At 42.5% G+C, this 26087-nt stretch overlaps 3 protein-coding genes and 2 non-coding genes across 13 annotated transcripts; 1 reads left to right on the top strand and 4 right to left on the bottom strand.

Annotated features, from left to right (window-relative positions):
- Positions 1 to 1001: 1001 nt before the first annotated feature.
- hbegfb (heparin-binding EGF-like growth factor b) lies at positions 1002 to 4258 on the bottom strand. Of its 4 annotated transcripts, none has more exons than XM_035526946.1 (5): positions 3143 to 4258; positions 2690 to 2864; positions 2378 to 2533; positions 2191 to 2278; positions 1002 to 1982 (listed from the first exon to the last, which is right to left on the bottom strand). In XM_035526946.1, exons 1-4 carry the CDS (start codon positions 3438 to 3440, stop codon positions 2209 to 2211), a joined length of 699 nt encoding a protein of 232 aa, XP_035382839.1. In that variant the 5' UTR covers positions 3441 to 4258; the 3' UTR covers positions 1002 to 1982; positions 2191 to 2208. The 4 variants fall into 4 exon arrangements, with proteins under 4 accessions (XP_035382839.1, XP_035382840.1, XP_026878475.2 ...); XM_035526947.1 differs by having other exon boundaries at positions 1002 to 1978; XM_027022674.2 differs by having other exon boundaries at positions 1002 to 2278; positions 3143 to 3325; positions 3585 to 4258.
- Positions 4259 to 4352: 94 nt separating this feature from the next.
- Positions 4353 to 9066, bottom strand: hnrnph1l (heterogeneous nuclear ribonucleoprotein H1, like). The gene is made up of 11 exons (XM_027022673.2): positions 9006 to 9066; positions 8450 to 8549; positions 8207 to 8362; positions 7971 to 8114; positions 7322 to 7460; positions 6253 to 6437; positions 5922 to 6034; positions 5656 to 5791; positions 5488 to 5571; positions 5194 to 5292; positions 4353 to 4946 (listed from the first exon to the last, which is right to left on the bottom strand). Exons 2-11 carry the CDS (start codon positions 8532 to 8534, stop codon positions 4858 to 4860), a joined length of 1230 nt encoding a protein of 409 aa, XP_026878474.2. The 5' UTR covers positions 8535 to 8549; positions 9006 to 9066; the 3' UTR covers positions 4353 to 4857.
- Positions 9067 to 9473: 407 nt separating this feature from the next.
- Positions 9474 to 9546, bottom strand: trnaa-agc. Its single transcript has one exon. It is a non-coding gene; the product is annotated as a tRNA-Ala (tRNA).
- Positions 9547 to 17038: 7492 nt separating this feature from the next.
- On the bottom strand, positions 17039 to 17111 carry trnaa-agc. Its single transcript has one exon. It is a non-coding gene; the product is annotated as a tRNA-Ala (tRNA).
- A 1230-nt stretch (positions 17112 to 18341) lies between these two features.
- Positions 18342 to 26008, top strand: LOC113585261 (bromodomain containing 8). Of its 6 annotated transcripts, none has more exons than XM_027022666.2 (22): positions 18342 to 18414; positions 18986 to 19079; positions 19203 to 19272; positions 19369 to 19418; positions 19501 to 19623; positions 19720 to 19800; positions 20025 to 20089; positions 20491 to 20600; positions 20675 to 20866; positions 21268 to 21361; positions 21559 to 21609; positions 21766 to 21897; positions 22239 to 22372; positions 22708 to 23032; positions 23117 to 23160; positions 23258 to 23526; positions 23623 to 23715; positions 23907 to 23975; positions 24089 to 24493; positions 24795 to 24851; positions 25292 to 25336; positions 25630 to 26008. In XM_027022666.2, the coding sequence occupies exons 1-22, from the start codon at positions 18396 to 18398 to the stop codon at positions 25679 to 25681; spliced, it is 2574 nt and encodes an 857-aa protein (XP_026878467.2). In that variant the 5' UTR covers positions 18342 to 18395; the 3' UTR covers positions 25682 to 26008. The 6 variants fall into 6 exon arrangements, 4 of the variants coding, with proteins under 4 accessions (XP_026878467.2, XP_026878466.2, XP_026878469.2 ...); XM_027022665.2 differs by having other exon boundaries at positions 18986 to 19097; XM_027022668.2 differs by lacking the exon at positions 18342 to 18414 and adding an exon at positions 18421 to 18642 and having other exon boundaries at positions 18986 to 19097.
- Positions 26009 to 26087: the final 79 nt, after the last annotated feature.

Raw genomic sequence — 26087 nt, 5'->3', positions numbered from 1 at the left:
TATTTTTTAAATCATGCATCAAATGCAATGTGACAAAAACATCTTCACGTCATCAATGACCCTGTTTGGTTGTCTGTCGAAGCAATATAATAACAAAGGGCGTGTGTTGAAAAATCGTGTGAACCTGCTTTGTCTATAATGTAACCTGTAGACATGCATCGATGAGTTTTTTTTAACTGTTCCCCAACGCATTCAGGCTGTATGATACAGTAACACAATGTACATTCCTAAATCTGAATAAGAATTTCATATGGTCCAAACACCAACTTGCCTACAGTCGCTCACCATAAAATTAAATAAAACTGCAGAGACATACTGCTTTTATTGTTGAGTCACCAACAAATGTTAAGCACAGATAACGATGATAATGTAATTGTGCTATGATAGTTTGGTTCTGCATTTTTGAAGTATGTTGTAACAGTACTCAACATGTGTTTTCGTGTTTTAAATATTCAATTTTATTCAACATAATTGAAACAAGTATAACATTTAAAGACTTTTTCATGTACCAAAGAGTAAACTAATACTGCCAAAATAAACCAACAGCTCTTATGTACAAAGCCTTTAAACAAAGTACCGTGCCCCCAGTGTTTCTGATGCATCTCTATTTTTCTCAGAACAGACATAAAACAAATCTTGTTAAGAAAAACTGGGGCTATACTTTAATGTATAAATTTAATGCATTATTAATAAATATTAATAAATATCCATAAATATCCATACGCTGCCATATCCTTAAATCCATATCTATAAACATCGAATCACTGACAATTTTTCAAGCAACAACACAAAGTATAAAGGGCAGTCCTTTTAAAATGTTATTTGATTTTACAGTAATAAATATCTATGTACATTTTAAAAAGCACAGTGCATTCAGTAAATGTTTAGACAGTGACTTTTTTTTGGGGGGGGGGGGGGGCAGTAGTTGGGGGTTAGTGTACTACAGCACATTTCATTGTAAGTGACAGTGACACAGTGAGATCGATTCAATGAATGCCAGCAATAACGTGAAGGTACTTAGCCTTGTATTGGATGACCCATATATGAACCTTTCTTATACACAGTTTACAACCAGCTGCTCTAGTACTATTAGCCAGCTGTGCCACTTCATCGAGCTCAATAGAGGTTATGCACAATAGAGCTAACAAAAGGTCCAGAGTTGATTCTAGATGTGGCATAGCATCTGGTAAGTTTACATGAGGGCCATGTAATGTCAATATCAGTAAGACAAGCCATCACAAAGGGAAAACATTTTTTTTTTTGACACAATGTTAATAAACAAGAACTGAAAATGCCTGCCTCTGAGGCAGGGGTTAGACACCCTGTGACTGATGTCTGGGTTGTATACTTCAGGCACTTGATTGCAAAGAATTATCAAAAATTATTAAAGGACAATTTTATAAAATATTATATTTAGTGGTCCAAGTACTTATGTCCCCTGAAATGAAAGGACTACGTATGAAAAATGTTGTGGGTTCTATGTGGTTCACCCAGTCTAGATATAAATGCCTTCACATTAAAACTTATTTGGCATTTTAACCTCCAGTGTGCTAGAGTAAGATAAAATACAAGAATTGTGTCACTGCGCAGCTACTTACAGAGCACAACGTACATCTGACAAACTGACAAAACATTCAGTAAATATACAAAATGATTACATAGCAAAAATAAATAGTTAATACATAAATAAATAATTACTTGTTGGTTGGGTGTTCCAGACAGTCATGAATACAGACTGCACTATTTAAGATATAAATAAAAGAAAAAGATGAACAAATCTTGATTCAGCTACATTCGTTGATTTTCTTACTTCACTTCCAGTATGTTTTAGACATACAGATGCACTTATCTATGTTTTCTGTAAAGGATAGCTAAAGTCTCTAAGGAAAAAATGTTCAATATATCCTTCAAGGCAGGCTTGGAAAGTCATGTAAGTCCATGGACTATCAATTTCCTCCGCAGCAATGACAAGTTCTGTCTGTCTGGTGGGTTGAATATCAATTGAGGCAAAGGGTTCGGAATCTCGTATGAAATGTAGTAATCATTAGTAATAATTCAAGTTGAACAAAAACCTATTTGCCAAAATCTTGAATTTCCAACCATTTTTATCAGATTGTTATTTCCCCCCCAAAGGTATTCAGCTGAGATTTCTTACAGTACAGATTGTCCTTTATGAATTACAGTACTCACCCTGCATTATCATCACTACTATACAGTGGCTGCTTCAAGTCTGATTTTCTCTTCACTTTCTACATCACAGTCATTTTTTCTGTGGTACCTGTAATGGCACATTGTATACAGTTATTTCCTTATTTCTTTGCATTGGAAAAACAAAGCAAAGTATGTTAAATCTATATATAAGTATGTAAGTACTAACCTGAAGGCCAGTAAAATGCCAATGATGGTAAGACACATTAAGGACAGAACCACTGCCATTATGGCCAAAGCTGTGGTCTGGTTGTAGTCTTCAGCTTCCTTACCGACAGGCAGACTCAGCGAGTGGCACCTCTCTCCTGTGTATCCTGCCTCACATCTGTAAGATGAACCCATGCAAGGTCAAAATATAAGACCTCAAGTATGAACAGTATTTTTTAAAAGATAATGCTTGACTCACTACCAACCTGAAGAGCCCTCTAAATTGACTCCCAGAAATATCAGAGATCAGGGAACAGAACAATGTGAGAGTTACCTGCAAGTTGGATGATCTAGTTCCTTCATGTACTGACAAACCCCATGAATGCAATAATCCCTGTATTTCTTCCTCAAACAGGGGTCCTTCTTGCCTTTGGCCTTTCTTTTGCCAGTCCTTCTGTTCTCTGTATTGAGCATCACAGTGGAATCCTTAGGTTGGGTGGAAAATCCCACTGTAGAGCAAAAGAAAGTAGTCTAGTTTAAGACAAAAATAATTATAATAAATCACAGCTAAAATATCTCATAACTTCTACAGTATATATGAAACCACCAATGCGTATTATACTTCCTAGAGTTGATGAAAAGTGGCAAATACTGGCCTATACAGTTAAGACAAGCATTTAAAGAAAACGTGCTATACACGTAGCCTACTGGAACCATGCATTTTATATCCAAGATGATGTGTGGCACAATTCTCTTTCAAGAAATTCCTTAAATTCCGCTGTCTGACCTCTGGGATAGTCAACCTCGTAATCCCCAGAAAGATCGTCTTCACTTTCGTAAAGGTATTCATCGTTGTCTATCTGATGAGCCGTACTGCTTATATCATCTTCACTGTAAAAAAGATTCACCACCGTCGTTTTGGGTTTCGCGCTCTCATCCGTGGACGCACCCTGAGACACCTTGAGAGAAACTGTAACAAAACGCCAGTTAACAGGTGTATCATATGTTATGAGAAAAAACAAAAAAAAACAAAATGCAAGATTGTTCAGGATTAAACGTTGTGGTATCAAAAATAAAGCTTCCATCGCTTGTTAGGTTAATTAAAGCAAACCTACTCTAATTGTTAGGGAAATCATGTGAAGTTTAATCCTCGCCTAATTTATGTGCTTAAGTGTAATTCGTAGCTGTCTACTTAAAACTCACTGAAACCTGTTGTATTAAATACCTACCAAGGCACTGAATGAAAAGCAAAACAAGTCTAAAAGTATTCATATTCCTAATCGATTGTGAAAATGGTATCGTATCCAGTTAATCCCAGCGTCAGCCTCAGCGTCCTATTCGTCCCCAGCTCCTTTGGCGACCTAGCTCGAAATGCCCGTGCTGCGTGTGTCGGTACTCTATGAGTCGGCTGGCACAGAGATCATCGTTGCACTGCCTCTTCAGTTATATAGGCACACTGCATAAGCACACTGCAAAGTGTAAATTCCACCATGATTCACGACCACACCTAATCAATCATTGCATATAAAAAAAGATAACGCAATTGTGACTTCTTGTTCGAGGAATTAAAACGCAATATAATCCACTCGAAGAATCCATTAGTATTCTATAACACTGCAGCTAAGACATTTACCTTTTTACCGCAAACTAAGTTAGGTTTCTATTAGGTTTGCTCTCGGGAACATGAATGGATATGCCCCGTAAATTTGTGCGGATTTTTATTACTATCGAGCGCCACCTTGCGCACGAACTGCTGAGCACTGGCCGCGTCAAGAATACAAAGGAAACTGTTGCCCAAACGTTACCAAATCTTTCTTTAACTCACACCAAATCTAGTCCAGTGCTATGTCGTTAAACTAATTACCATGATTAAACCATGCACAGATAATCACCTGTAGTTTCCATTTAGAAAAGATAATGGAAATAACTGACCTAAGTGGCTAAAATGGTTTAATTTACATTTCACAAATTCTGTGCTACAAGCAAATTAGTTCACACACAGTATAATCATATGTTTATTAACCACATGTACTAGAGAAACCAGTAACAGATCATGGGAAGAAATGGTCTAACTAATAATTATACATTTAAAATATCTAACCCTTTTGTATCAAATTAGATGAAAAAAATTCCATTAAAGTTTTTAAAAATTACACATAAAAATCCATACTCAAAACATTAAAGTACTTATTAAAAGAACCGCATTCTACAGCCAATGTACTCAGCATTTGTAATATTTACAACAATAAACTTGGTTTCTGGACTGCATGTCTACAAGGCAGAAGCTCATATGCCAGAAGCACACCACTGTACTCAGCTGTTTGGCCAAATTCAGGCCACAGAAACTGACTGCAGTGTCAGGCAACAGAGGTGCACAGAGGAGAAAGGACTCCTACGCTCCACACACACACACAACAAACTCTTGGGCCCCAATATCTTGGCATTCTGAACAAAACATGTCCTTTCAGCCCCAGCTGTGTTTGGAGCACCACTTGGTTGCTCTCACATGCCCCACCCCGCTCCCATGCTCATGCCGCCATTCATGCCCATTGAGCCCCGGCTGCTGCCGTAGTAACTGTTGTTCTGGTTACCTGATAGGAGACAAAAGTGCATGTTAGGACCGATGAGATAAAGCAACATCGGCACAAAGGAAGCTTGCTTGTTAAACATTTCAGTATAACTATATTTTGGTTTACTCACTATCGGAGTGAGTATAATTCAGTACAGCAATACTGAAGTACGAATACGAATGTATTTACTGGGTTCATAGATCAGAAGTCCACGTAAGCAGCTGTGCATAGACAATGGAAGAATGACTGCTCCACAGCTGACACTTACTGTAATTATTGTATCCCCCCATGCTGGACTGGTTATTATACCCTCCATTGTAACCACCTCCCATTTGCTGACCCCCAGGCCCATATGAGGAGTCATTACCTGCCAACAACGGAAAACAAAAATACACGCAAGTCACATTTTAGCAGACTGTCTGGATGTCTCAGTATCTAGAACCATTTTCATCTAGGCAGTCTTTGCTGGTGGGTTTGTATCAAGGTGAGAATTTGAGGCCCATCGCAAGTTATGCCTCCACTAATTCGCGAAATCCAGTTCTCTCCACTGCGTTTAACTCACCCATTCCTCCTACCACGTGACCCCCATAGCCTCCATTATTGCCCCCAGCTGTCGAGTTGAGGAACAGCTCGATATAGCGATGCTCTGAAAGCATAAAAAGGCAAGCCGATAAGAAAATGGAGAGAATAGTGGTAGGAAGTCACAATCGGGCTGTGATGCAGTGCTCACGCATGTTGGCCTTGTCTTTGGACATGGCAGCCACAGCATCCTCGTGGGTGGCAAACTCCACATCAGCCTCTCCGGTCACCCGCCCGTCTGGACCAACCTCCACGTGCACACGGACCGGGTTAAGAGGGGAGAAGAACTGCATTGGGGGGGGGGGGGGGGGGGGGGGAGAGATTTCTTGGATTAAAACCTTATGATGGATCAGTGATGGGAACAATGCTTCATATTAGCCTTTTCACACAGATCTGGCCGCGAAGACGTCCGCTTACACTGTAGATGTCATTCTCCGAGGCACGGTACGGAAGCCCTCTCATGTGCACACAGTGGCCAGTCGTGCTCTGAAAGTTGTTTCCACCATCGCGGTATGGAGCATCCGACACTCCTGGATGCAAGAAGTTTCGCATGTGAGTCATTCATCATCAAAAATGGGAAATAAACCAAAATGGGTCTAATCAAAGTTTTTTGTTCACGGCATAATCCTTCATTTAAAAGCATGCAAAACAGGATACAGTCAAAACAGAATGAAATGTGTGGAATTCTGTACAGCCTTTAACCAAAGCAAAGCAAAGTTGTTACACCCTCTAACCAGAATGCTCTCACCTCCGCCATAGCCCCCTCGGCGTGTCCTGTCGAAGGACCCCCCACGGCTCATGCTGTTGTAACCACGCCCGGCCCCTCCGCTGGGCCTATCGTACGGGCCTGGTCTCTGCACACCCATGCCTTTGCGGGCGGGTTCATAGTGCGTCCTCACCTCAGCACGGCTGCTCTTGAAGATTTCAATGTACCTACGTGGGCAACCACAGTTGTTCCAAGGCAGTTTCTGATGCAAAGACCCAAAACAAACTGAAACTTTCTATAAGGCTAAGCAAGACATCATCCTCCAGGACACTTGGTAATGCAGGTGAGGACTTCAGCCATGAATACATCATCAATTACCACCTTTTGGACAAAACATCTCCAGATTGGAAGGTCACTAAATGGCCAAGAGTCATTCTGTAACCCCTTGCATCTTAAGAATACTAGCCAATTCTAACAAAGCTGAATCAGATAAGAATCTGATGCATTTTTCAAGAACTCGTACTCTGCAATGCACCAACAAATAAAAACTCCTTAGTTACCCAAGCAGCACAGCAGTATAGAAGCGTTAGCTCCTTGGTAATGCACTTCCGCACTGACACCCAGGCTGACCAAGGCTTTTGTTTTTATAGAATATTGGAAATAACATCCTAACATTTATCATTCATAAGTTAGGGACGAGGCAATTTTTTTTAAAAAGGAGTCTTCATTTCTAAATTGTTATTTTAATTGTTAAATATGATAATGGCCAGAAATCTGAATACTAACCATGTGTAAAACAATGCATGTTAAAGCAATAAATAAGTAAATAAATATAAAAATTATCTAAATGTCCTCTGCTGGAGGTGCATGCTTGTCCATGTGACTTGTGCATGTTAATTACGTACAGTTATTAAATCAATGCAGGCCATTTTACCAGGCACAAATTAAGCCAAGACTTGGACTAAATTAGACAGCCTGTGGGGAACACTCCACAAGTATTTTAGTTAGTCTTAGGCTTGACTTAACTAATGTCCAGCAAACAGCCCTGAGAAGGTTACTAAAGAAGGCGAACGCCACTAGAAAAGCAGCTGAACCCGCCAACCATCCCCACCTGTGCCCTATTCTTTCCTTGTGTTTCTTTAGAGCCTTTTCAGCTATATCCTGTGAAGCAAACTGCACGAAGGCCTCCCCCGTACTCCTCCACATGTAGTCCACCGGCAATGTTATCCCATTTGGCACGATTTCCAACCCTTCAACCCAAGGACAGATAACCCCAGCAGGGGACATTAAATCACATGCCCATTCAAACCGTTCTCTCTTTTCATCTTTTTCTTTAAATCAATAACATAAATCACAGTTTACACACACACACACACACACACACACACACACACACACACAAACACCCCGTGAGACCTCAGTGCACTGAACAGCTGTAGCTGAAGGATTCCATCAGTTTTCGCAAATGACCTACATTCTTATTGTGTTTCTTCTCATATGAGTTTTCAGGATCAAAAGGCAAGTCTTTTATTTTACACTGGTTCAGAGATTACGGAAATACATCCACCCCTAAAGGCAGTGTCGGTTAAAAAAAAAAGAATGGACTACTAGGTTAAAAAAAAATATTAATCACACACAAAAAGCCCAAGAGACACTCACAGTTCTACCTCAAAAACTTAATAAATATAAACAGCATTCTCTGCTATCGATCACGTCTACTCGAGTGCAGTGGTAACTATGGGACATAACTTGGGACATACCTGAAAAGAACTGTACAATCTCCTCCTTGCTACAACCAAAAGGCAGGCCACGCAGACGCACCAGCCCATCTCCCTCTGTCTCTGGGCAGTTTGGACCAGTGTGCTTAAGAACCCAATCCATCTCCACACTGTTGGACTTAAATACTGAAAGGAAAAGACAACAGCTTGTCAATGCCAGACACTTCATAGCCATGAATCAGTACCGTCAGAGTCGAGTGCACCAATCAGATCCATACTTTCCACATATCTATGGCCCATGGTTTCTCTGTCTTTTTTGAGTGCCTTCTTTACGTCTTCCTCTGACTCAAATTCCACAAAAGCCTCTCCACTCGGCCTGCCTTCTCGAGTGTAGGTGAAATGGACACTTGTGCCACTGTTAGCAACTTTGCAATCTGAAAATGACATCGACATCGATCGATGTTATACGTACAACAGCCGATCAAAATCAAGTTACTAGCCGCGACATACCACATTCGTACCTGCAAAAAATCTGGACACTTCGTCCACAGAGCATGACCACGGCAATCCCCTGATCCTTGCGACAAATCCCTCCTCGTCCGACATGGTTACACAATACGTCTGTAAACATAACAGTATACATACAAATCAAAATTGGGACCGTTTCCTTCCCGTGACTATATATAAAAGTGTTAACAAGGCTAGCTTTAGCTAGCAGGAGTGGGGATCTACTTCTTACATATCCTACAGATAGCTAGCTAACCCACCGTTTTAATTTTCCATTCTATTAACAAGAGAATGTTGGTCGACTCGTAGTCAAGTAAACCTAAAAAGCACCTAGTTAACCTAGTTAACTAGCTAGCCAACAATGCTAAAAGCTAAAAGAACAAAGGCATATGGCGCTGTCCAACAACAAAACCCAGGCCTCAAAACCTACATCGCTTCGTTTTTTTTTTTCTGCGATCTGGCATATTTTGAATCACACCATAGCCAGTTCTCTTTTTCAAAACAATTTTACAAGTAAAACGTTAAGTACTGTGCGTAATTAAAAAAGAAAAGAAAAGAAAAGCTACTTACAGCGTTCACAGTGGCTGTTGCCTATCCAGCGTGGTCGACTTCCTTTTTGAGCATCTTCCGGTTAGCGTAACCCATCTGTTCTTCGCGTTGGTAACTTGGCCGGTTAGTTCCGTTAAGGTGAGCATCACCTAGTGGGCCGTCCTCTGTACTGCAGCAGGCACACCGTCAAAGCCTGTGCTGGCCTGTGTAGTGCTGGCCTGTTCATTGCAGCAAGTACACCGCCAAATCCTGCAAATCTGAAATACAGCCCCGCTCTGGTGGTCCAGACGCTGACTTCGAAAACAAAACTCATTCCAGGCTATTTGCGAGTCTAAGAACTGGGAACCGAGAACGAATGATCAAATGACTTTCTCCTTCAGTAATAACATATTGGCTTATCTACGAGTTAGACCAACTATAATATTTACACTGCTTGCGACATGTGGATAGAGCGCAGAATTAAGAATAATTCTTAAAATAAGAAAAGTCTGGAGGATGCGGGCATCGATCCCGCTACCTCTCGCATGCTAAGCGAGCGCTCTACCATTTGAGCTAATCCCCCACTCACGAAAATGTCACCCATATCAAGAGGAGATTATTACGCACTGAAAACTATGCATTTACTAGGATTTACTAGGATTTTAAAAACCGTAAACGTAATAAAGCATTCACTGAGTCTCTTTAGAAACTGACAATTAATTATTCAACAATTCTAGGTCCTTGAGCCTCTGATGCAGTTGCAATATGTCGATGGTAGATGGCACTATTTACTGAGTATCATTATGTACAGGTTTGGAGAAAGTGGGGCTACATCTAATTGTCTTTTAACATCAAAGTATAATACATATAACAGAGTATAATATAACTGACTTATTAAAAACACACACACATCTGATTCTGACCCTCTAAACATTGCAGTATGAAACTACTGACAGAGACTTCTGGTTTTCTCTTCAGCTTACTTACTATCTCTATATTATAAAACAGTCTGTTGAATGAGAAACAAAACAATGAGATTCAAAGTAATGGTGCACTCTCAAAGTAACAGAATAGTGTAGGTGTGGACTATTAATGGATTACTTAATCTGTACTCTGTACTCAGAGGTTTTAGATGAGTGTTTTAATGAAGGCATTCGTGTGATCAAACAAATTTGATCAACATAATACGCGACAATCTTTATACATGTAACAGTAAAACTTCACCAGTGTGTTCTTAGCATATTGCAAGGAATATCACAATTGAAATATGTAGTGATACACTGGCAATATAAAAAATCTGCTCAATTTGTTTTGTTGTTGTTGTTGCACACTAAAAATGGCAATGAATAGAAAATAGAGGACTCAGAGATGTTCAGTACTTTGCATGTTCTTCTCTAGCCTCTATGATTTCCCACACTGCTGATATACTTTTAAAAGGTATTATTTATTAATCAAAAGAACTGGTTCTCATGCATACTGCACTGTTCCTCTTGTAGTATCTTGAAGGACATACAAGCTGTTCTTACTAGACGTAAGTGAACTTGCAACTGGCTAAGTATCCAATTACTCTTACCCTTACTCTACCTCTACAGAAATTCTTCTTCTACCTCTAGCTGTTCTTACTTGTCTTCCATGTGTCTTCCACATCTTCTTCCATGTGTCTTCAATCCCAGTGGTCACATCTCACAGACCCCGAAGCCATAATGCAGAGGCTATGCTAACAGCAACCTCCTCTACCCCACATGGTGTCCTCAGTCCAAAACAGTGGCGCTAGGACTCTGGAACTGCTAGTCTGCTGTCAAGAAAGCTGACTTCATCTTAGCTTTGGCCTTCCTTCATTCTTTCCATTTCCTGGTCCTGGTGCTAAATGAGACCTGGATCACTCCAGAGAACTCAAGTCACACCCACTGCTCTGTCCTCTGCCTATGGTTTCTTTTTGTACTCCATGAGAACCTGGCAGGGGTGGTGGTACAGGCTTACTTCCGACTCAGAAAAGGCCTTTCACTGTCCCATCTTAGTATTTCATCATTCAAATTCCCAACCTACTCCATTCTAGACCATCAGTCAGTATTGTAGCATCTGGGTGGAAGAAGACTCGAGATGTGGCACTTCTGCTCATGAACACTGCTTTATTTGTTAAAGTGCACACAGAAAACAGGCAAAATGGGAACTAACTTAAATGTGGGAAATAGGGAAGGTAACTAAAATGAAAACACAAATCAAAGAAGGTAAACTAAAGCCGTGTTGAATTAACTAACTACAAAGGACACCACTAAACTAAATAAATGCACACTTTCACGGCTGGCCTCTCCTAGCATGGCCTGTCTCATGCTGTTTCATTTTCTCCTTTGCTGTTCCAGTCCTTGTTTTGTTTTTTTCTGTTTTCATGAGTTGCACCTGTGTCTAGTTAAGTTCTCATTACCTTGTGTAGGTAAACCCTGACTTTTTGCCTGTGTTTTTGCTGGTCATTGTTAATCCAAGCCTCTGTGTGTGAGTCATAGCCTATTTTTTATTTTTATTTTTATTTTTATTTTATAGCCTGCATCTGTGTTTGTCTTTGTGTGCGTTTGTTTGTTTGTGAAGATGTATTCCTGGACTCTCAATGTTAGTAAATTGACCCTGGACTGTGACTATGACTCTGATTATGGATTTGCTGTTAATAAATACCACTCTTCTTGGCGCATGCATCTCCTAATCGCTCTGTTACACACACAAAATTCAAATAATAAAATAACGTGAAAGAAATGTTGTCTGCAGGGAGGCAAACAGCACGTTTGGAGTCCCTAATATACCGTGCACAAGCAGTTTTGTAGCAGAGCAAAGCTGAATCTCAGCAAGAGCAGAACAAATATGAGTGAACATGTATGTTTTGCATGTGAGAAATCTGTGAAAGCAATACCATTAGCTCTGGTGTTTATCTTCATCTTATCAGTCCAATTGTTTCTTTTTAGTTTGCGTTTCTTTATTTGTCTTCTTCTGTTTACTTTTCTTTGTCATGTGCAATATGGTTGGAAAATAGGTGAAGACAGATTTTTATTGATGGTGGTTGTTTATCTGCCATTGCTTTTGAAAGGTTCCTGAAGCCACTCACTGATTGCACTTGACCTGAGACCATACGCTTGAACTAGCAGTGAGTAAATATTCCTCCTAGCTCTGACTAGGTGTTTTGTTTCTCTGTAGTGGATTCATGCGAATGGTGTTGGGAGGTGTAAGTGGAGTCAGAAGAGCCTGATTTTTTCACATTTTCTATCTCATGTACTACAGTGGCAGTTTTAGCAAATATGACAAAAAGTTATTTTTATAACATACTGTTGCTTTCATGCCTTCAAAGCTAAAGCATAAAAAAAAATATTCCCCTCTCCCCCGGGCATTCTCTTTTCCTCAAGCTCGGGTCTCTACCAGAGGCCTGGGAGCTTGAGGGTTCTGCATATTATCTTAGCTGTTCCCAGGACTGCACTCTTCTGGATGGATGAAGATCTTGGATGTAGTTCCTGGACTCTGCTGGAGCCACTCTACCAGTTTGGGGGTCAAAGTCTCTAATTTTCTGATTCTGCAGGAACCACACTTTCATTCACCTTCCACATCTTATTTAGCTCTTCTTTAAGCTCTTTTCTCAAGCTTTTGCCTTGTTCCTGATGTTGCTATCTCTTGGGATTCCAATATCTATCACTACAGCCCTCTCCTGCTATTTATCACTACTATGTTCAATTGGTTAGCCATTACCATTTTGTCAGTCTATATCCCACAAGATCTTACATTGGTAATTCTTCACCACCTTCAGGGATGTATCCTACTTTGACCTTGGAACTTACAGCCCGTATTTGGCACAGAGATTTCTGTATACTAGGCCTGCCACTTGGTTATGGCGTTCTATGTATACTCTGCCTGCTAGCATCTACCGTGCCACTGTTATGTGCTGGATTATCTCAAAGGCACAAGGACAATTATACAGTTGCTAATAGAAAAGCATCAGAGATGAAATCCAAACTCAAGCTTAGAGACAGTTCTTGGGGTCTAGCTTCTTTGGCCAAGTGACTGACCACACAAACTGTATTACTGGCTCATTATTGTCTAATCTTGAAGCTGCCCAGAGTCAATAGTGACTTCACACCATCCATCATTACAGATTTCTTCGTCGTCTGTGTTCTGTCGTCATAGAAACACCATATCACTGTCTTACTGGGTCTTCTGACTGGGTGTGGGAGAGGACGTGCTATTACAGGCTGTACTTCATACCAGGGACTTTGGGTAGTTTTGAATGGTAGAACCTGTCATTATACATACCTGGATGCATTTCTCTTTGCAGGTTTCTCCACAAGAATTGTAAGAGTGGTTTATGTCAGGGGAGCAGCTGAACCTGATGGAACATTCTCTTTGTGTCTCCACTGACTGCCTCATGGTGTTCTCTAAAGCAGATTAGCTCTCCTAAGAGGGAGGGCCCCAGTGTGGGTTCAGGACGTAGAAGCTTATTATGATTCTCACCCTTGTAGACAAAGGAGCAGTTGAAAACCACTCGAGGCCCGCTATTATACAACAATATATGATGAAGAATATACCAGGATTCGTCATATTGCTCCACCTTCGGCTGCGATAGTTTGGAGATTTAAAGTGCTGGATTTCTTAACAATACTTCACCCAGTTTGGATTCTTTCACCAATCGATGCTGTATGCTGAGGAGTTGATCTATCACAGCCTCTTTGGGTGCTAGTAGTGCAGGTCTTTACTCAGCCAAATGAGGGCTGAGCTGATAGACGATGGCTGACAGACATCATAGTGTTAAGCCAGCATCATGATGCCAAACTTCATGGACGTGCCAAATCCTAAGGTATTACCCAGTCCTAAGAGACATAACAATGTACTCCATCTGATTATATACAAATTGTTTTAGGTTCTAACTTGTTAACTGCAGCTTCCTCCCACTTTGAACTCATCACATCTTTGTTGCAATAGTAAGGCAGAAAATATAGCTTCCAAACAGCATTACACAATATAAGGGTGATCCATTTACATCGGAAATTCTGGTGAAGTAAATTAGTCATTAAATGGATTTTGGAACTGTATTCATAGGACATACTTTGTATATATTCTGTGTGTGCCCACAAGAACAATCTAATCTATTAATTAGATTAATCTTGGATGTAGTGAATGTAAACAAGATTACATTACCCATTCCTCAATATTATTTTATCATGATGTGCTGTGATTGCATGACATTGCATGATTGCATAATTTACCTGATCTATGTCTTTTAACATCTTTCCTCCAAATCCTGAAATGTTACTAGAACACCCAGTTTCATCAGTCATACGATTGCCTCTGTCAAGACCATGTATGTTCCACCACAGCTGTCACCTTATCCTGCAAAGACACACCTCCAAATCATTTGGTCCTTTCCACCTCTTCTATCAGACTGTGACCACTGTTTCTGATTCAGATGCCTGCAAGCACAGAGCCCCTTCAAATCATTCCCTCTCCCTCCCGAACATAGTTCCTGTCCCTCTAAATATTTCTTAAGCTTCATCTCTCTCTCTCTCTAGTTCTGGCTCCTATTTTTGAGTTGGATTCAGAGGACATGGTTCTGTTGCACAGGGCATTGCAAGCTGGAGGGGGGGGCATGGTTGACCTTAGCCTTCAGCATGTTCTCAGCCAGGACTGACTTTCGATAGGTGCTGCCCTGTCTCCCTCAGAAAATAAATAATACTAATGACAATGACAATGCATTAAAAAACATGCATATATACTTCCCTGCAGAGGTTTATGTAATAATAATAACAACATTATGCACGCATGTACCTGGCAGGTGGCTGACAGGACACAAAGGCTCATCCTCATGCAGCTCCGCAGAAAGGCTGGCTGGCTAATCACAGACAGAGTTGCTCAGCCCTGGGTTTATTTGCTGAGACCTCCCAGGTGACGCAGCTGATACGATTTCGGCACTGTTTGTAAGAAACAATATTAACATGTTAACTAAGTAATTTAGTAAAAAAAACCAAAGATATATTAAAAAATTACAAAGCTTATTAAAAGCTGGCAGTGAAATGATTCAGGTGGTATACACCGCTTTGCATGTCCATACTTTCTAATCACAATGGCCTCCTTGCTTCCACGTATCATGTCTGTTTGGAGAGATATTTCCATGGCAGAGCTTGAGTACACTTGATTTGTCACTTCTGAACATGCCAGATTTGCTCTACCCTCATCTTGTCCAGTAAAGGGAAACCAATAAGGTTCCTGAAGTAGATGGTAAACAAGCTGCATTGTGGTCCCCTCCCCATGAGTTCTCCATTCGCAGTAGAGGGCCAGATCTTTCTCAGTAATGCACTTGTCCACCAAAGCTTCATGATAAACAGCACAACCTCCTATTTTAGCTGCTCACTTACTGCTCAAGGCAACTGAGCTATCTCAAAAAGCCCATGTTGATCAGTAAGCCATGAACACATGGGCTGAGCTTCAGAATGTGCAACCTGCAGACACCTTCTGAATGAAAGTGCCAGATTTTCACTGTGATTTGGAGGACGGCCCACTGCAGTATTCATAGTCCTCTATACTGGAGTGGGAATTCACATCGAGGACCTTTGGTGAAGCCACAGCAGCCTGGCTGCAGCTCTTCATGAGACTGGTTGCTGTCAGCTTCAGGCCTGGTCCCTCCTCAGCACACAAAAGTTAGCCAGACCATTGTCCCTAGCCAACGTCTTGTCTATTCCTGCCAACTTCTCTTGGATGAAATTACAAAAAAGGAAGTCTTGTCCTTTTAGTGACAACATCACAGCAAAAACACCAGTGGTGAAATAACATTTACTTTTTATGTACTATGCAAATGTTTTAGACAGGTGTGGAAAAAATGCTGCAAACTAAGTGCTTTCAAAAATAAAAATGTTAATAGTTAATTTTTGTTAATTAACAAAATGCAAACTGAATGAACAGAAGAGAAATCTAAAGCAATATTTATTAATTGACAAAAATAAACTTTTAACACTTCTATTTTTGAAAGCATTCTGACATTGCAGCATTTTTTCCACACCAGCCTAAAACTTTTGCGCCTTACTATAGACTTAGACTTATAACTATGCTTAGACATAACTATGCTAAGTATTACTAGAGTTTTAATCGTGTGGTTATAATACATTTATGACAGTACCTTTAATGTAAATTACATTATTTTATATTCTGTTCTGGTCCCTTTTTTGTTAGCGTCCATATGCACAAATATGGATAGAATAGCCTTGGTGTGGTCCAGCTACCCCGTGATGTCTCCGGCATACACAGTCAGCAGCCAGCAACGGGTGCTGTGGGCTGGGCGAGTCACTGCAGAGCGCCGGTGAAAGGCTGGGGCTGGCCCACTCTTCCGAGCCCTGAGCCAGACGGCTGTCCCATCCCTCCCCATGAATCTCCTTCTGCCGTTTGACCTGTCAGGTAGGGGCTGTTTGCTAGAGTCCTATCCCACAGCTGCTGAATGACCCTGATGACTCATGTTTGCTAGAGTCCTATCCCACAGCTGCTGAATGACCCTGATGACTCATGTTTGCTAGAGTCCTATCCCACAGCTGCTGAATGACCCTGATGACTCATGAGATCAAGATTCTGTCATTACAGGTGTAACATAGCTTCCATTTTCAGATGGCCTCAAGAAAAAATTGCACATTAAAACGTCGAATAATTCACATCGTTCAGTTTCACATTCGTCAGACCTTTTGATAATTATGAGGTAGAGTAACTTTTGTCTCTTTACTGAGTCTACATTATGTTGTAATATTTAAATTTTTCAAACTAGGTTTTCGAAACTCTAGTCCACAGAATAATACATTCTGGACACTCACAGTTTATTTTCATGTTTTCGAGGCGCATTAATTAGTTTTTAAAATGGCAAAATATTCCCATCTACAGGCTACATTACGGTACTGCAGCTTCACGTAAGGTGGAACGAACCTTTCATTTTAAAAAAGATGGCTAATAAGAAACCGGCTTCAACTTCATCATTAGCATAATTTTCGCGTAAACTTGCGGTATTGCTCAAGATTACTTTATCTTCGGCAGGGACCTATTTGGCACCCCGTTCTCTTGTTTACGAAAACTAATGGAGGATGCGGGCATCGATCCCGCTACCTCTCGCATGCTAAGCGAGCGCTCTACCATTTGAGCTAATCCCCCGGTGCAAGGACAACCGTCCGTTCATCCACCTGGTTAGTTATGGTTAAATGGTGCAAAGCTGTCATGATTACAATATTATGTATTAAAAGGCAGGAGACCCAGTGTAGTACGGAGTCCAGTACTGGCATCATTAGCTATCTACATGTCTGCACCATATATTTGTATATATACGTCTATAAACTGCACCAGCAGAAAAATAAAAAATAATAATAATTAAACTTCCGGTATGCATTTTAAATCAAAATAAAAGCTGAGTAGTTCTGTTTAAAGACCGCATTAAGTGAATCCTTTCTGTAAAGCGATTGAACTTGTACCACCTCGATATTACAAATAGTTGTTAACCTCGTGGCATAGTCTGATATGACAATGGGCTGTATTAAAATGTATTTTGAATGGATATGATAGCTATGTGCAGAGGAGTAGTGAGAAAAGACATGCAAAATTACAAAACTGGGATAAGCTTATGCTACTAATTAATTTAGATAACGAGCTAATGCAGTTAGTCTTTATCTTTGTTATCCACCGATCACTTTTGTAGGCAAATCAATAGCAAAGAAAGACACGCTAATACGTGCAATACCTTTTTTTAAAATAAGGAAAGTCGCACAATTCACAGGTTCCCAAAGAGGGTATGATGGTATGATTCAATGTATTGGCTTAGTGTTATTCAGGGACGTCAGCATCAAGTTATAAAACATCCTGATTCCACACAGACAGTTTATTAGTGTACATTATGCAGAAATTTTAAGTATTTTAAGTATTACTTTGTAATCTTATTAGGCAATATCAGAGCAATGTTTGAACACACCACGAATTATTCACGCATAGCACAAATGCAACTAAACAAATGCAACTAAACATATATGTTTAGTTGGCATTTGTGCTATGCGTGAATAATTCGTGGTGTGTTCAAACATTGCTCTGATATTGCCTAATAAGATTACAAAGTAATACTTAAAATATCTAGAATATCTAGAATATCTAGATAGATAGATAGATAGATAGATAGATAGATAGATAGATAGATAGATAGATAGATAGATAGATAGATAGATAGATAGATAGATAGATAGATAGATAGATAGATAGATAGATAGATAGATAGATAGATAGATAGATAGATAGATAGATAGATAAACAACACAAGCTACACAAGCTACTTGTGTTCTGGACTTTTATGTCAAAGTTCCACTGGAAAATCCAGACACCGGATATGCTCTGTTACATTTGATAACCATGCGCTTGTCAGGAGACGAGTGGTGAATACCGTCCAGTTATGACAAAATGGCGAGCGGACTTGGAAGTAAGTTGTTCTGTGTGTATTTTAGCGACTGTGGCATAGCGATGCCTAACTGTAGAGCACCAGTGAAAACTGCGGATATAGCTACGAGTCTGATGCGTCTCACACGCAGTTGCCTATATGTAGGAATCTTGCGGGATGAGAATGGGATTCATTGGCTGAATCCACACGACACTGAGATGACAGCTAACGTTACGTCTGCAACAGAGAATCCATATTATATTATCTGAAGTAGGTTGGCTATGAAAAGAAAAGCAATCACTTTACTGCTGTATGCAAACATTTGCATTTGAAAACTCTGTTGTCAGAGGTTGGTGATGCATTTTTTATTTTATTTTTTGCCGTAACCTTACGATAGTCAAAATGGCTCCGTTACTGTTGTTAAACTGATGGAGACAAGCCCACTCGTCCTCCCTGTCCTTCGGTGAACTCTTGTCTTTTGCATTTGATTCTGTGAGGAATTTTCCGATAATTTGCAGCATGCAAATAATCCAGACCGTGTATTTGGTTGGCCTTCTTTAAATGTTTTAACATGCAGTGTCCACTAGCCTTCTCTTTAACTTTCTTTGGACAGAGCACAAGTTGCAGCTGGGTCCAACGGAGCCATGGTCGATCAGGGAGAAGCTCTGCCTGGCATCCTCTGTCATGAAGAGTGGAGACCAGAACTGGTACTGCTGTACCATGCTGTAATGTATACTCAGTTATGATACTGAGAGATCATTTCTTATCTTTGTGTGTTGGGTTGGGAGAAGTACAATTCTGATTTATGAGCGCAACTTCTTTTCTTTCAGGGTGTCTGTGAGTCGAGCCATTAAGCCATTTGCGGAGCCTGGACGCCCCCCTGATTGGTTCTCTCAGAAGGTTGTTGGCTGTATGAATTCAGCGGCATCAGTTTTTTTGCAATTAAATAAGGCTTTATTGACAGCAATATTTTCACTCCGTTTGACCCTCTTTCAGCACTGTGCCTCGCAGTACTCAGAGCTCCTGGAGTGCACAGAGGCTCCAAAGTAAGTCCATTTCCAGGTGACAGATTCTGCATATGCCTATGACCAATGGTCCCTCCTCAGTGGCAGTGCTCTGTGTGCGCAGGAGGAAGCGTGGCGAGAAAGGTGAGGTGGTGGAGACGGTGGAGGATGTGATCGTGCGCCGGCTGACAGCAGAGCGGATCGAAGAGCTGAAAAAGCTTATCAGAGACACTCAGGAGAAGCACAGGTACTCAGAGCTGCCGCTCTGCCCCGTCTCGATTAAATCCGCCACAGGTTCAGGCGCCGCCCTCATAGGTCACATGCTTTTCCAATGTGTTATCAGGAAGCTGAAGAGAGAGGCAGAGCTGGTCCAGGCAGGCCACCAGGACTCTAGAGTAGAAGAGTTATGGGAGGAAATTGTACAGTAAGAAACTCTCCATCTTTAGATTGCTCTCATCGCTACTTGCCCAGAAGTCAAGATCATCCTAGTAAAAAGCATATCCTTTAAACAATATCTCCTAACAGGTAATGGCTAATGCTGTCTCCCTAATAGAATAGTCATACAGTGCTTTACAAAAACTGGCTCCGATCAATCAATATTTATCTAGCGTGTAATTATGCATGTTGTTACTGGTGCCTCGTGTCCAGGAGTAGGAAGAAGGAGGAGGAGGAGGAGGAGGTGAAGAGAAAGGCCACAGATGCAGCCTATCAGGGTACTGGACGAAAGCCCACAATGCACCTTCTCACACTGCTCTCATGCTAATGTAATGACAGTTTCCACCTGTTGTTGTAGAATATTTTTCTTGTGAGTTTAATAGTAGCTCAGTAAGCCAGAAGTGGTCAGATATATGTTGCGTCATCATCAGTTATCCATGTATTTTGTAAATTCAGTTTTTAAGGAACAGATTTTTTTTTTTTTTTAAGCTGAGTTGAAATTGCAAGTTATAGCGCATCAACCTGCTGCGCTGAAATGGGACAATAGTTTTGAAACCAGAGGGCTTTGTCTGAACCAAAAGGTTTACAGAAACCCTAAAGTCAGAGGTTCACAGAAGCCCAGAGTCAGACGTTTGTCATGGCTGTGAAGCTTCAGCACGCCACCTCCTCTCCTCTGCAGCCAGACTGGCACTGAAGAGCGCCCCGAAGCGTGCTGCCGGGGTGGGCCTTCGCTCTCCCCCCGGAGCCGCCCTTGGAGATGCAGCAGAACAGCCTGGCACTGCTGCCTCCGTGAGTCCCTCTTTGCCTTCGCTCGTGCTGCTCGTTTGCAGCCGGCGTGCCTCATGCTCTCCCTTCTCCTCCAGGGTGCAGGCGCGGCACTGCCCACCCCCGTAGCAGAGCAGCCAGGGCCCAGGGCGGGGGGTCGGGGACGGGGCTGCCGGCCGGAGGACCGCACGCAAAGGAAGCCGCTGGGTCAGAAGGGTGTGCCGCCGCCCTCCCCGCTGCTGTCTGAGCTGCTGAAGAAGGACGGCCTTTTAAACAGCGGCCCCTGGCTGGTCAGCCTCTCCCACCTGCTGTTCCAGTTACACGCGTAGACATGGCTACCTTTTCTTTTATTATCCTCCACATTGCATATTAATAGTGAACACAGTAAACGATGAAACAACATAGAATTATGCAGCAAAAAGTAAACAAATGATGAGATGGCCACCTGCTTGACCAACCTCCTTAAAGTTCCCACATACGCTGGCCGCTTGTTGGCTGAGGGACTGAAGTTCTAAATGAACATCTGTGCATTCATTTACATTTGTTTTGGAAACTAATTTAAAACTACATCAGAGTGTGTTTAAAACCATAAAACTATATGGAGGTAACTTGGTGTGAAGTGTGAAACTTGACAGGGTGTAGGTGAGGATAGTAGCTATTGTGGAGTGCAGTCATGTTATGTGCCTTTCAGGTGGAGGATGTGGAGTGTCCGACTGGTCAGGGGACAGGCATCCGTGAATCACAGCCCACATCCTCTAGCCTACCTTCTTCTCAGACTGTGACCGGTACACACACACACACACACACACACACACAGTAGTAGTTATAGTAGTTTCTATAACCTTTACAGTGGGGTAGTGAGATTTCTAACTTACCAAATTTCCTTACAGAAAAAAGCATTTTACATGACACTAGCCAGTCTTCTCCTATGGGGGTAACAGCTGCCTGGAGCTTTTTTCTTTTGTACTTGTACTGGGTCCAGGAAAGTTACCAGTGGCTGAAAGGCTTCTGTGCGAGCAGAGCGACTGTTTCTGTGAGTGTTGTATGTTGCTTTGCACTTGTGTCAAAGACACAGTGTAAGTTAGTGTTGCAGCAAGGGAGCCTCTTTTAGCTGAACACTTAGCACGCTCTCTGTGTCTGCCATCTGTTTGTGTGTCCTGCTGTTTATGTGGTTGTGTTGTGGGCATAGGTGCTCCCACGCTGTCTCGTCTGCTGGAAGCTGGCCCCTCCCAGTTCCCCTCTCAGCTGAGCTCACCGGCTACTGCAGACTCCGCCTCCAGTGCCCCCCCGCCTGCTGCTGTAGCATCTGCAGTGAACGCAGGTGTTTCTCACACCCTCTCTGTCTGTCTCTCTTCTCACCCCCCACCCCACTCCCCCCCCATCTTTGCTTTTTTCCTTTACCGCTGGCTTCCTGCTCACTGGCAGCACATGGAGAGAGCTGTCCAGTGGATATTTTTCCGGGATGAATCAAAATGATGTTATTCCAACATTAGTGCTTGCATGTTCTTTTTTTCATGGCAGCGCTCATGTCATGTTATGTGTACGTGAGGAAGTAATGGTTTCTGCTAGAATTTCTGCATGTGTGTATGAGAGAGAAGGGGAGACTGAGAGGTGGTGTGGGTGAGGAAGTAGAATACTTATTTCCACTGTCTGACTGTAAAGCAGGGGTGGATGGTGGCCACTCAGTGGAGAGTAAAGCATCGATGTTGGAGGAGGACCTAGTCACACTGTCCTGCATGACAGATGAGCTGGATTTGGAGACAGTGGGGGACATTATAGTCATTATTGAAAACAAGGTGATCCCAGACTGCTCTTAAATGCTACTTTACTGGCACATTATCAGATAACACATTCGAGATCTTTATTCCTCTAGTGTGCAATACCACTGTAATTATGAAAATGATAGCATTGTTCATATTTTCTTTTGCACTTTATATTCTGCATGATGGTTATTATATGTCATATAGGAGCATAACTTGACCACAGAAATAAATGTTCCTCTAATTTTTGTACAAATATGACATAATTGGAGCTGCACATATTGAACATTGGCTGAAGTGGGTCCCTATATGCATTGCGATTCTGAAGCTTCGCGTGCTAGTGACTGAAGACTATGCTCTTATCTCATCAGGAAGGTGATGAGGCAGAGGCTCTGGAGGCTGCCTTGTCTCTGCCTGAGAACACAGGCCACACTCTGTCAAGCCCCTGGGAGCCTGTGGGATCAGAGGCCCCTAGTGCTGGGGAAACTGTGCTTACCCCCTCTCCGCACCCAAACCTGGAGGACGGGACAGTGGGTGTGGGGGTCCCACAGGACCCCTGTAGCTCCAGTGAGGGTTGTGGGCACCCCTCCTCCTCTAGCTGCCCTTCTGGAGAGATGCCAGGAGCTTGCTCTGAACCAGAGCCACCATCTGCTGCGATTCAGAGTGACGGCGGCGACTGGACACAGTCCCAGGCAGGTGGGCGAAGGCTCGTGCGCCTCATGCGCATGCTCGCTGTTTCTTAGTTTCCTCAGATAACCCATCTCTTTTGGGATTTTCCAGACTCTCATCCAAAGGATAACTCTACTGCAAGACAGCTCTCCAAGGTACAGTAACCCCCTACTTAGACACAAAATCCCAGCAAAAAAAATGGAATTGCACCAGTGAGCCTGGAGCCCAAGCATTCTCTCTCTCTCTCAACAGGACATAACGGAGGAGGCAGAGGAGATGGAGGCGAGTCTAAGTGATGCCAAAGATGGCAGCGTCTCTGAGACGAGAGGGTTGGGGGGTGGGACAGATGAGCAGGGGGGTGATGTGGATGGGGAGGGGGCCCAGGGCCTTCTCCCTGAGGCACAGTTGGAGCCGGCGGCCAGCAAGAGTGAGGTCGGCTGCAGCATGCACACTGTCTGCTCCTCCCTGCAGCTCCACACCGCCGCTGACTCCACCCCCAGCAGCCCGGCATCCTCACAGTTGTGAGTGTGTTGGACACATGCCACAGGCATGAACAATGAGGTCCAGTCCTGGGAGCCGGTGACGACCTTAACTGAATTATACGCTCTCTTCTTCAGCTCCATAAGCAGTGAGGATCAGGAGGCCATTCAGGCTCAGAAGACCTGGAAGAAAGCAATCATGTTGGTGTGGCGAGCAGCAGCCAATCACCGGTAAGACGTTCTTGTAGCCAATAGCAATTGTTTATCCACTGACTATAACAATGCTGGGACAAACAAATAAAAACAAAAACAAATGCTGGGACAAACAAATAAAAACAAATCCTGCCCTGTTCTTAGCCATTTAAAAGCAAGGTCCTCTGCCACAGTTAATAGTGAACTTGAACCTTGGTTCATCTGGACAGATATGCTAACGTCTTCCTGCAGCCAGTGACAGATGACATTGCCCCTGGTTACCACAGTATTGTCCACAGGTAAGAGATTATAGAGACCAGTCTATACAGCGGTACATTCACTCACTGATGATTGTAGAGAGAATTTTTAGTAGAAAGAAAAGGTCTTGCATCTCTCACTCTCTCTGTCCCAGGCCTATGGACCTGTCCACCATAAAGAAGAACATTGAGAATGGACTGATCAGAACCACAGCGGAGTTCCAGCGTGACATCATGCTGATGTTTCAGAACGCGGTGATGTACAACAGCTCGGACCACGACGTCTTCCACATGGCCCTGGAGATGCAGCGGGACGTCCTGGAGCAGGTCCAGCAGTACCTGGCCACCCAGCTCGTCATGCAGACCTCAGAGTCGGGCATCAGCGCCAAGAGCCTGCGCGGACGAGAGGCCAACCGCAAACAGGACCCCAGCGACAAGGTGACGCGCCAAACACACACGACTAACTCGCTGAAATACTGCTGCCAGGAACCATGGCAATATTATGGACCCCTGAGACGCAGCAGAAGGGACGGAGGCAGGAAAAAGCTACAACAAAAAGAGTGAGTGGCGGAATAAAGAAAGGAAGTGAGACAAGTACTAAGAGGCAGCCCAAACTTGAATGAGTTCACATGAGGTGAAGGTTTAAGCCCCAGGGAGAATGGCATCATGCTGTGCAAACAATGGTAGTTGGGTTCACATATGTGACTGCATGTTGTGGACAGTGTTAGCTGTTACCTTTAAGAGTGTTGTGTGTTTAGTAATGGACTGGATGTTACCATTATGAGGGTCATGTGTCTAGTAATACCTCTTTCACATTGAGTTCTTGCTGTTTGCTGATGTACTGCCTCGTCCTCATTACAGAACTGGCTGTCTGGTCAGCAGAAAAACAGATGCTAGGCTTGGCAGATCACTGAGCAGGTGGCATTTTAGTTGTCCTTCAAAATGATACGTGGAATCAGCTGTATATAGTGTCAGCGGGAAATGTTTTTTTGCTTAGGGACCTTAGAGCTGGATCAGGGGGTCTTACTCTGTACCTTTGCTCTCATCATTACTATATGGACTACATGGAGAGATGGGCCTCATTAGTTTAGGCACAAATGACAAGTAGATATGCTCATAAAAATAAGATACTTTGCTCCCGTTACCCTTTACTTCTCTAATTCTTGAACTAATTTTTATTTTCCAATAACTGCTCTTGCATATGTGCATGAGAGAAGGGGAGGGATAGACAGAAACATTAATAGCATATTTTGCCAGTAATGAGCATGTCTAGCTTGTATATATCTGCACATGGCCCTTCAGTGGATATACATAAGTACCCAAGTCTGCTTTTTTCTGATAACTTCTCGTCCTCACAGGACACTGTTGCCATGGCCTCTCCTGCTTTCCTCCTCTCTCTCTTTGTAAGTATTCCCTTCACTACTGTTACTGTACACACACCAGACAGTAACATGTAAATCTCCTAAAGACAATGCTTGACTAGATATTGTGTGTTGTAATTTTCTTTTCACTTTAATTAAGGAATCATGGTAATTAATCGTGGAACTCAAGTAATTGCAGTTATTGCCTGCCTTTGAAATTCGTGTGCATGTATTTGAACCGGTTAACTGCGCAGTTGTGGGCTGACCTAGTTCACAGCTTTCAGAGTCTGCACAAACTCTTTTTCCCCTCTGTGCATCTCTCTACCCCTCCCCAGGACGGTGGTACCAGGGGCCGGCGGTGTGCTATGGAAGCAGACCTCAAGATGAAGAAATGATCAGGAATAACAACTGTGGACTCCTTCCACTAACTCAGTAGTGCCAGAGAGCCATGAAGACAGGCATGCCACAACTCCTTCCCCCTGTCTGAACTCTCAGGGCCAATCACCCTCTCCTCCCCAGCCTTGGAAATTTGATCCGGTATGTGTGCACAGGGAGAGATGATGGCACGATCCCGCAGTATATAGCTGAACAGGCTGGTGGAAGTCGAGCTTTACTACTGGCACAAGTACACTTTACTGTATATTGACATTTGCTTTGTGTGCAGATGATAATGTATGAAATTAAAACATGATAACCGGATAGTTAATCGCAGAACACGAGCTTCTCAGTAGCAGTGACAGCGCTGAGAGGAGGCGACAATGAAGATAAAAGACCCATCAGAATACTCAAACTA

Source organism: Electrophorus electricus, chromosome 6, assembly GCF_013358815.1.
Source record: "Electrophorus electricus isolate fEleEle1 chromosome 6, fEleEle1.pri, whole genome shotgun sequence".
Taxonomy (NCBI): Eukaryota; Metazoa; Chordata; class Actinopteri; order Gymnotiformes; family Gymnotidae; genus Electrophorus; species Electrophorus electricus.
This window is presented reverse-complemented; position numbering and strand designations above follow the sequence as displayed.

What these genes read in the sequence shown, in the direction of transcription:
- hbegfb (XM_035526945.1), bottom strand. Translation starts at nt 3,440, where the DNA reads ATGGAAGCTTTATTTTTGATACCACAACGTTTAATCCTGAACAATCTT. An exon ending in CGAGGTTGACTATCCCAGAG is followed by an intron (nt 2,865 to 3,142) that starts GTCAGACAGCGG and finishes TTTGCTCTACAG; the next exon opens with TGGGATTTTCCACCCAACCT. An exon ending in CTAGATCATCCAACTTGCAG is followed by an intron (nt 2,534 to 2,689) that starts GTAACTCTCACA and finishes TTCATCTTACAG; the next exon opens with ATGTGAGGCAGGATACACAG.
- hnrnph1l (XM_027022673.2), bottom strand. Translation starts at nt 8,534, where the DNA reads ATGTCGGACGAGGAGGGATTTGTCGCAAGGATCAGGGGATTGCCGTGG. An exon ending in AGTGTCCAGATTTTTTGCAG is followed by an intron (nt 8,363 to 8,449) that starts GTACGAATGTGG and finishes TGTCATTTTCAG; the next exon opens with ATTGCAAAGTTGCTAACAGT. An exon ending in CCGAGGGGGCTATGGCGGAG is followed by an intron (nt 6,035 to 6,252) that starts GTGAGAGCATTC and finishes TCTTGCATCCAG; the next exon opens with GAGTGTCGGATGCTCCATAC.
- LOC113585261 (XM_027022665.2), top strand. An exon ending in TAAACAGCGGCCCCTGGCTG is followed by an intron (nt 20,867 to 21,267) that starts GTCAGCCTCTCC and finishes TGTGCCTTTCAG; the next exon opens with GTGGAGGATGTGGAGTGTCC. An exon ending in CGAGCAGAGCGACTGTTTCT is followed by an intron (nt 21,610 to 21,765) that starts GTGAGTGTTGTA and finishes TTGTGGGCATAG; the next exon opens with GTGCTCCCACGCTGTCTCGT.